This window comes from Egretta garzetta, unplaced genomic scaffold (assembly GCF_000687185.1).
Source record: "Egretta garzetta isolate BGI_Z169 unplaced genomic scaffold, ASM68718v1 scaffold446, whole genome shotgun sequence".
NCBI classification, from domain to species: domain Eukaryota; kingdom Metazoa; phylum Chordata; class Aves; order Pelecaniformes; family Ardeidae; genus Egretta; species Egretta garzetta.
In genome coordinates, this window is record NW_009260023.1 from 1,191,344 (window position 1) to 1,201,394 (window position 10,051).

The 10,051-nt window shown below is 37.6% G+C and overlaps 1 protein-coding gene across 1 annotated transcript in view; it reads left to right on the top strand.

Moving 5' to 3' along the window:
* The window catches only part of LOC104128079 (ephrin type-A receptor 6), a gene marked incomplete at its 3' end in the record, with an annotated part of 411,239 nt that overhangs the window by 309,057 nt on the left and 92,131 nt on the right, over positions 1-10,051 (top strand). Inside the window, exon 5 of the mRNA XM_035896284.1 lies at positions 3,091-3,215. Within this exon, the coding sequence (XP_035752177.1) occupies positions 3,091-3,215 (125 nt within the window). The remainder of the gene's footprint in view (positions 1-3,090; positions 3,216-10,051) is intronic.

Genomic DNA, 10,051 nt, shown 5'->3' on the forward strand with positions numbered 1-10,051 from the left:
CAGTCTTTATAAATGTGCAAACAGGATTTACCTATTTTACAATTTTCCAGTTAAAAGAGCTTTAACAATAAATGGATAGGATCTTTAGGGTCTAAATAACTTCTGCTCTAGTGAGCAACTGTTACAAGAAGCTGAAATTTCTCCGTAGAAAGTATTGCTTTTAGTAGCACAGAAGTATTGCTTTTAGTAGCACTTCACAACACCTAAAGAAATAGAAACCGAGTAGCTGCAGCTTTTAATTACTTGGGTTTATTTGTCTCTTTCTTTGTACAGTAAATTTCTGACTGGAATCTTTTCCCGAAAAGTCATTATTTCCTCTGAGAGGTGAGTTGATAATCTCTGTATGACAAATAGTAGGATCATCCTCCTGAACCTGTAAGAACTGGTTAATGGTGACTCTTTCATGACTTTTTGTTAAAAAGTATGCTTTTTTTCCCCCCAGTACCCTAATACAAACACAAATACACTTCTCATATTCACAGCCTTATGTACACACCTCTGCATTTTCATTTAGAAGATAGAGTGCTGGCACAGTGCTACAGGTGTGATGTAAGCCTTGCTGTACGGGCTTTTCCGTTTCAAGTACAGGTCAAGCACAGCTGACTTAGGAGAGGGCTGAAGTAATTTTCTTCCATTATTTTGCTACCCAATTGTTTCCCAGGGAGAAGATGTAGGCAACTTCTCATACTGAACATTAGAGATGATCTTCTGTTGTCAGGACTGTGTTTTGACATGGGCTTACTCAAATGGAAGAGTTACTGTGGTGAGCTCAGGCTGAAAACACGCATAAATTACTGTATAAATTTTGAAATCAGAACCCAAAGAAAAATGCACCACATATGGTACATATGAAAAGTTTATAAAGGTTTGGTCGTAATTTGAAGACGTATAATAGTAGTAGTCTTTATTTAAAAAGCCTAGAAGGGCCAAGATTATAATTATACCCACAGTTTAACCTGGTGTTTTCTGTAATCAAGCTCAATCATTTTGCAAGGATTTGGTTGTCCGAGCAGTGAACCCTCAAATGCAGTGAGATGAAGCCATGATGTGCTGGGGAGGGTGGCCCAGCCAATGTCCCTCAGCTGTGAGCAGGTACACAGGGTGTATCAGACGTATCTGAAAGGTTGCTATAGCTCCCTCAGACCTGCCTGTAGATTAACAGCTTGATACCAGTGAATGACTCAAAACCAGCACATGGTAAACAAATGTATGTGAGTAATTGCCCTCATAAGCCCGCGGTCAGAGTTTAGCAAATACAGATCCATGTTTGCTAGTTCTTGTTTTCCTTTAAACAGACCTATCTGTGTTCCCTACTTGGAGTAACTGATTTTACGCCAGAGAAATATTGCAAGAATTCAGTTCCCCTCTTAATTACAAGAGTAAAAATTAATTTTAACTGAGGGAGTGGTTAAACATATCCAGGGATAACATGTTGGCCCTGAACCGATGAACGCTTCTTACTTATTTGTTCTATTCAGTTACTTACATTACGCTGTTTAAGGACTTCCCAAAAAATAGGTTAATCCTTTATGCAGCTTGACAAGTATTCTTTATTTCTCTCATCCCCTTGCATCAGACTCGTGGTTAAAATGGCATACGTACAGGTGTAGGACAATTTCCTGTGTAAGCTCTGTTTTGTCCACTTAATGCTTTTTGGTAGGGCTTTTTCATTTAGTGTTACATGTTGGGTTGGGCTTTTTTTCAGATCAGAGACGACTGGACTATTATACCACAGAATAGTTATCCACAGGGAAGATTGACAGTGGGTGGAAGTTTATTTTCTCTCTCGGATAAATGCACTGTCACAGAGAAAGAGATTGTTATGTGCATGTCTGTGTGTAGAGTTTCCCTTGTTTCAAAGCAAAATAACCGGGTTTGTTTTCTTTACTGTTTGTTTGCATTCTAGAATTTATCTATTGTTTTCATTTCTTAAAATTCCTGAAATATTTACAGGAAAGAAAACTAAGGCATGAACTTTTGTAACTAGAAGCAGATTCTTATTTCGTTTTCCTAGGGAGACTCTCTCATTCAAAAGATAAAAACAGAAGTCATAAAAATGTGTTATTTTTAGGAGACAGCTCCTTGGAAGCTCAGAAGAGGTTAAATCAGTTTTATCATAGAGAGGAATGGGGGAGGATGTGTAATAAACTGATATTTGGTAGCGGAAAGACAAATAACGAAAGCTGTGAACCACTAGAAGAACTTTTTTATATGGTAGCTGGTTTGTTCAGCTTACTCAGTTGTCTTCAAGACTGTGGAACAGTATGACCGGTTTGGTTGTAACATTTGGGAAAGCTGCACATCGATACTATTAAAACAGCATTAGTGTCTGGAGAATATTAGACCTTCTTTCACATGCTTGACCAGGTTAATAAAATAAGCAAAGCGCATCCACCCCAGTTGGGCCCCTTCCAAAAGCTGCTGGAAGCAGTTCCTGCTCACTGCGCTGCTGCAGACCTGCAGTGTCACTTACAGCAGGTAGGTCTGGGGGCACCTTTGCCCCCACAGTTTGCCCATAACCCAGTGCCTGCCACTGGCCTTTAATAAGCTGGCTCTTCCGCGCACACAGCTACCTCGCTGACAGGCTAAAATGCCCTTGCTGCTGCCAGCCCAGCTAGCAGAAACAGGATTAATTGCATCTGGTTTAAGCTGTGTCACTTTATTTACCCCAAATAGTAAACTGAATGTATGTTTTACACAGCTGAATTATGACATTAAATGCAGATTATCCTGAATGTAGAATTTACTGTCTCTGAAACACGGTTCTGCTCTGGACGCGATGACCTCGGAGACAGCAGCACAACCTGGTTGCATGCAGCCGGCAGCAGGGACCAGCATGGGTGCTTTTTTCTGTGTTTTTGTATATAGCCATTTTTCAGAAGCTGGTCTGCACTTTAGCAAAGGAGTTACTGGTATGTACTTGCGACATTAATTCCAGGTTATATGGTTTCCCTGAGAATTGCCATCTGTCATGCTTTTCTGCCTGGAGGTCACTCAAAAGTTACCTCGGGTTGGTATCCTAAGACAGTAGGTTGAAAGGATAAACCGTGTGCTTTGTCTTTAACCCTTAGTTATCCTTTTCCCTTTCAGCACCCTCCTTGATAGGTATGGTAAGGAAGGACTGGGCTTCCCAAAACAGCATTGCCCTCTCCTGGCAAGAGCCGGACTTTCCCCATGGAGCCATTCTGGACTACGAGATCAAGTACTATGAGAAAGTAGGTCTCACTTACAGCATCACCCAAACGCAGATCCTAAAGAGCAATATGTTTTGTATTTTTAATATTAAAAAAAAATACTTAAAACTTTTCACTTGATCCCACATACAATGCTACATAAGTAGACGTTTTATTTTGTACTGATTTTCTGTTGTTTTATTTCTGACTTGTTGATGACTGTCTTGTTTCACATCAAAGACAAGTAAAGCAGCAGGCAGGCAGTAGATATACCTGTCTCATAGTAACTACATTTATGAACATGGATAAATGGATCACATGCTTGAACATATTTTGATTTATGGGCTGTAAAAGCTTTACATTAGGGTGACACTGAAACAATACAATTAAGGTGGATGTCAATGTGATTTCATTTTGCAACATTATTTAGCAATAATCTGTGTTTAAATGGGAGTGCACCAGCCTTGTTTAGAGGGTTACAAAAGGTTACAAGGGAGAGAAACTGCATGGCATTCATGTCAAATTTCTGGCATTCTGTCAAAATTATGTGATTTCACACAAAAGTGGGCAACAACATGCGTTACAAGTAAATGTACAAGGTGCATGCACAGCACGTCCTGTGAAAGCATAATTTGAAGCCAGCTTCTCCCAAAGCACAAAACACGTTTCATCATTTCCAGTTGGCTACAGGGCCTTGTACTTGTGGTGTAAAATGTAGTGCTCATCAGTGCCTTCATTCCTAGAGACAGAGGCAGGATTTTTTTGGTGTCATAACTTAAACAGTCACCTGCTAAGTCAGTTCTTGCTATTGCTCTCTCCCCATCTGAAAGTTATAATGGACCTTATGGATATGTGAGAAGACCGCAAAAACCAGAAATATAAGCCAAGTCATGAAAGAAAGATTTAGGGATGTTAGGCTCTCTAAATATCTGAGAATGTTTCTCCTTGGCTGCACTTCTCTACTGAGATTATGCGGTTTTAATGATGCAGAAAAAAAAGGTTAAACTGGGAAAAAATCCAAACAACTTAAATAGCACTGCTAGAGAGAGAGGCCAGATTCCTTAGAATATTTGGTAGCCAAAGCAAGGAAACCTTACTTTCCTACACTAATGGAAGTCCTTCAGGTTATGATCCAGTACCATAGTAAGCCACATTATGACTTGCACTGCCCTTCTTTTCTTTGTTGATATTGAAATAATAATCAGGAGAATTAAACAAGAGAAATGGTAAGATTTTATTCATTTGAATAGGAACAATTTAAAATATTCAAAAAAATCCATAGAGATATTAAATTGTAAAGCTTATATTTATAAAAAACTTCTATCAAAAAATTATCTGCCAATATCTGTCAATACTGAGTGACATGGCAAATAGCTTTCTGTAGAGGTCTACATATTGCTTAGACTGGTCTGTTGTGCAGCAAGAGTAGATACTCAGGCTTCACAGCCCTTTGTTCTATAGAGAGCCTAACCCACTCCTGGCTATTTCTACCAAAAAAGAACCATTTTCTGTTTTCACCGTTTATAATACATAAGGAGTATCCTTTAACTAGAAACTTCTCTTCCCTCTCAGGTGTGGAGAGATAACTGAACTGCTGGCATCTTCTAGTACTGTTGCACAGGGGTTATTTTCTCCCTAAGTCACTAACTGAACGAAATGCGTAGCTCTTGAATATACCTTTTGTAAGTTAGCACAGGCATGCTCTCTGGCAATGCAATGTAGCAGGCAGAATGAAAGACAAACAAGCCAGCAATAGCAGTAAGATCACTTATTTGAATAGAGGGATAGGTATGTGACAGATTGGAGACCAGACTCTAGAGCAGACAGAAGAATAATCTAGCACTGGAAGTCAGTCTGCTGATTTGAAGGATTAAGTTAGAAAATTGTATTTATATAGTGCTGAAGAAATGTACTTTATAACTTTAATACTGCATATGTATAGTGGCCAAATGCAAATGAGATTTGTATATTAAAAAAAAAAAAAAGAGGGTGTCAGGGGTAGATACAGCAAGTGAAACTGCAGTCTTTCAGGTTTCTAAGTAACCCTCAAAGAGGGAAATATCAGTATTTATATTCTCAACAGCAGTGTTGCATACCCAGAAGAAATGTGCTAAAAGTGAAATAATTGTCTATTGATTTAGTATGAATTTACCACAAAGGCATCCCTATACTGGAAAGTAAAAGATTCAGCTAAAGTTCAAGAATGAGTTGAGTATGAAAACCTCAGAAATATTATTAATGTCTTAAGTAGTCAATAAAAATGCAAAGAACAGTATCCTTAGGTACTAATAAATACATTAATTAGTGAAATAGAACAGCTTTTGCAGTCCTATCCTTACCCTTTTTTACCTGTCATTTGTGTTTAAAAAAGAAAAGCAGCTTTGTTCTTATATGCAATACAAGAAATTGAATGTTTCCATCGAATACAAACACTAAATACCCCAGCTTCAACAGAGTGTATTGGTTTCTTAACTTTGTGAAATTCTCAAGAACTCTGCACGATTTTAAAATTTCACACATATGAACTGTTATTTCTTGTGAGATAATTTGTTGACATTTGCAAAATTATCAAGGTGACATTGAGGTGCATGCTACGGGAGCATGCTTGTTTTTAATTATAACCAGTAGGAATTACATGGCTCATATACAGATATCACATCGTCATGTGCTCCCAACATTTCATGAAAGATATGTTTGGCTTTTTATCTGTTTCTAAAAATGAAAATCTTGAGAAAATAACAAAGCTTCTTTTGTGAGCCAATTCTATATTGTATTGTACAGATTTTTAGTGTCTTACTTAGGAATACACTGGTACATATTTATGTGGTTGGTTGACAAGAGGTCATTTCGTTTGCAGCTTTTCAGCCACAAATGCAGTGAACGTAAGCTGACCTAGGACATAATTAGAGAGCTGACTTGGCCTGTGAGGAGAACAAAAATTCCTAGACATTCAGAGGTTTTGTCATAGTAAAGAGAAAAAGTTTTCCATTGCTTGAATAGTTATGTGATATAACCAGAGAGAGAATATCATGATCCTGAAATAATACTGTATGTTGAGGCCTGGTAGCTGAAATATCTCATTTCTACTAGGTTATGAATCATTCTGAAAACTATACAGTCAGCAACATTTGTCACCTTAGACGATAAGTGAGTCTTTACAGCAACACACAAAAAATCCATTAAACGTTTGACCGTAGAGATCTAAGATGTGTTCTGAAAATAATTTCTTCATAGACCTTCTTTGTAGTCTTCCTAGATACTAAATATTTGCAAATTATCTCTGTTGATACAGGATGTCTGCCCTATTCTGCAATCTGTTATCTATCCATTCTATTTTATAATCTTTTAATAGCTTCCACAAACAGCCCAATACTTTTAAAACAAAACAAAAAAAAATCTCATAGGCAGTATTGTTTTTCCCTTTAAAAATCAAACTTCAGATATCAATATAATCTCGATGTCTTTGCTAATAGTAATCAACTTTTCTTTTATACTTTAAAACTATTACTCAGACACTGACCAAAGCTTTTGCTTTTTGAAAGATTCCAGGGCATTGTAATCTATTTACCTCTCACCAAAAAGGTCGCATGTTCAAGTCAAATGGAGGAGTGGGATAAGATATGGCCCTGTTACAGCCTTGTAATGAAGCTGAGTCCTTCTGGTAGGAATTCCCTTATGGGAAAGGAAACACAGTACACAGTGGATATAAACCATACCAGCTGCAGTTCAGGTTGTGCAGTTGAACTGGAAAATGCTTATTCCTCCCCTTTTCCACCCATACCCTTAAAGTTAATCATCAAAAATGAATGCTCCCTGAGAGCTGTATTAAGCATACCAAGCTGTATACATACCAGCAACTGTATTAAGTTTAAGTTCTCCCATATGGCCCAAATACACCAGCTGGATTATATTTTCTGTTACACACAAGATAATATATAATTAGCTGAGGGATCCAGTCTATACAGAAGAGATTTTAATAGGATGTACCCAAGCAATACCCCAAGGCTTTGCAATGACATCTCCAAATAGAGAATACCTCTTGGAGATGGGTGTAGGATGGACGGGCTGGATGATGTTTCTTTGCTTTCTTGTCTTTTGATGAAATTTACACTAAAGCCAAATCCCTTTGACAAAATACTTCATTTTTTTGGCAGACTCAATTTGCAACTCACAGGCAGTTTTCACATAAAAATTTTAACCCACCTCCATATGACAGTGAGTGAACAGGATTTGTAGGATGTCAGATATGCCTTTTCTTCCATTCCAGTATTAGAGTTGAATTAATAAATAAAAGATAGAAAATAACTGAGCAGTAGAGGCAAGGGGGAAATTAGTTTTCCAATGAGATTTTAAAAAGAGATGAAGAGCTGATGAAGCAGAGGGGTGGAGGAAAGTACCAGATTTAAAGAATTAGAAAGCAGTATGACCTTGTTAATTTTTCTATCAGTCTGCAGCTGTATTTGCTTAACTTATACGACAAATGATGCTCCTTCTTAAAATCTAATATTAAAACAAACACCACTATTTCCTTGAATATTCATTAATATGAATTAAAATGAACCATCCTGAATTTGAGTAGTAAATACACAAGAGGCCTTGAGATAAATGACTTGATAGAAATAATGTGAAGATTTAAGACTGTCAATGTGTAATGTTTTGAATGATAGAATTATTTTTACAAAAAACTAATATGGAAAATTATAAAGAAGAAAGTAATTTTGCCTTTCGAATTGTCTACCTACAATAGTATTCTGTAGTTTAAAGCAAATCAATCTATTTAGAAATATGTGCACCATATTTATTTCAAAGCCATAGAAGTGTATATGTATGATAGATTACATACTCTACACTGCAACAGCAAAAAGATGTGGCACTTGGTGCATGTACAGGAGTATGAACTGGTATCCTTGCCGGTTTTTCCACACTTTTTGAGGAACAGGTAATCTTGTGATATGCTCAGTACCACACTGAAGGCTAGCAGAGTAGTAGCACAGTCCTGGAAGCCCTGGAAGCCCAAGCTCACTTTCACGCGTGTGCCCAAGTTGTTTCATTCCAGCTTTTTTTCTCATATGAACTGCCTGTGTAAGGTCTGTGACTCATCTTGGTTTAGGACAAGAGGTGTTCTTCTGTGTCTTCTCCAGCTAAGGAGATATTTCATTATGATCTTCTCAGATTAATTCAGTTCTGCTCAGGCAGAACCTAACCCTACTTGAGTGTGGGCTAGAATCTAACCTAAATGAACAGGAGTCATACATGTTCTCATTAGACAACATATGGACATTTCTTATAAGAAGCCACATCATGTAGATCAGACAATCCTCTGAATTTCTGGTTGACAGCTTGGAAAGGTGAAGTAAAATTAGTCATTTCTCTTCTATAAGCCCTATGCCTTTCTGTGAGGTCTATATGACATGTGTGAGGTTCATTGACACTCAACCTCTCTACTGCTTAAATAGATAAACGGCTCCAGTCTTTCCACCTCTTTAATTACGATTTTGCATGATGTTTAACTGAGTTAAAGGGATCACATTTTTTCAGATACAACTATATTACAGCTTCCCTATTTCCCTTAAGTACCAGCTATTACTTTCTTGGTTCAGATTTTGCTTTTTATGTTAGATTTTTAAATCACGAAGAATAATATATGCACCAGCTCCAATCCACAAGAGGCCGAAGGGAGCCTGCAGACTGTATCACATTATTCATGAGCAGGCACAGTTCATTTGGTACTCTTGCGGCTGGATTGTTAGCGTGTACTGGTTCTTTCTCCAGGCATATTCTTTTGTTGTTGCTCTACCTACCCTAGCATGCTTGATACCCTTGCAAGCTTCCTGGCTTAACTTTAAAGTCAACATCAGTGACAAGGCTGGGGAATAGGAAAAGGCTTATAACAATAGGGATGAGCATATGAGCACTTCAGGTGCCTGGCCAGTCAGTGAGTATACTCTATAAAATAGCGAGCACTACGCTGTTAGCGTTGAATGATCGGCTGGGCAATTTTTAGCCTCGTGCTTATCATTCCCTTTTAAAACAAACACTTTGCTCCTGTAATATTTTTCAATTATGCAGGTTATTTGAGGTGTAAATAGCAATCTGCTGCCTACAAGTAAAATGTTTCTGATGCCACTAGAAGCAAGAAATGTAGGGCTCATGCAATAATGCATTTTCATTACCTTTTCAGCACATTCTCATAAAAACAAGAGCATTGAGTAATTTGGATGTATAAGAGCTTTTGGATAGTAGTATTAAGCAGACCTTAGTATTTGACCATAGCTGCAAGAACAGATCAGCATGTCGCAGTGAGGCGCCAGGGCTCCAAGGAGCGCCTCTGGCATTCTCGGCCGTTTGGAGCTCCTGGGAAATGAACCATGTCTGGTGAATGTTTTTAAAAAATAATCACTACAAATGTGCTTTGGGAGATAATCATTAAAATGAAATCTCCTAGATTATTTTAACATAGTAAGTGATGTTAAACAAGCTTCTCAGTTTTCCTATTCTGCTGTTATTAACCTAGTTTCCCAAGGGAAGAACTGTAAAAGCCTTAGATTCTAAAAAGAGAAAAAAATAGGTCTCAGAACTGTTGAATACGAGAGTGAATAATTATGAGACTCTCTGACCAGATATAATTTTTGCCTGCAGGAAAGAACCTAAGGACCTTGCAGCAGCCATTATTAATGATGCTGATATAATTACTATTAGGAGAAAAAAGAAATCTGGCCTCTAAATATCATTTACATGCAGCCAAGGGTTTATCAAAGAGGTTCTGAGCTAGGCCTTCTCCATTAGGTGCCTGGTTTGGCTAGTCTCCTAATTGTTGCTGTCAATTATTTAGAGATAGCTTCTAAACCTTTCTATTTAATAATAAAGTAGCCTACAGA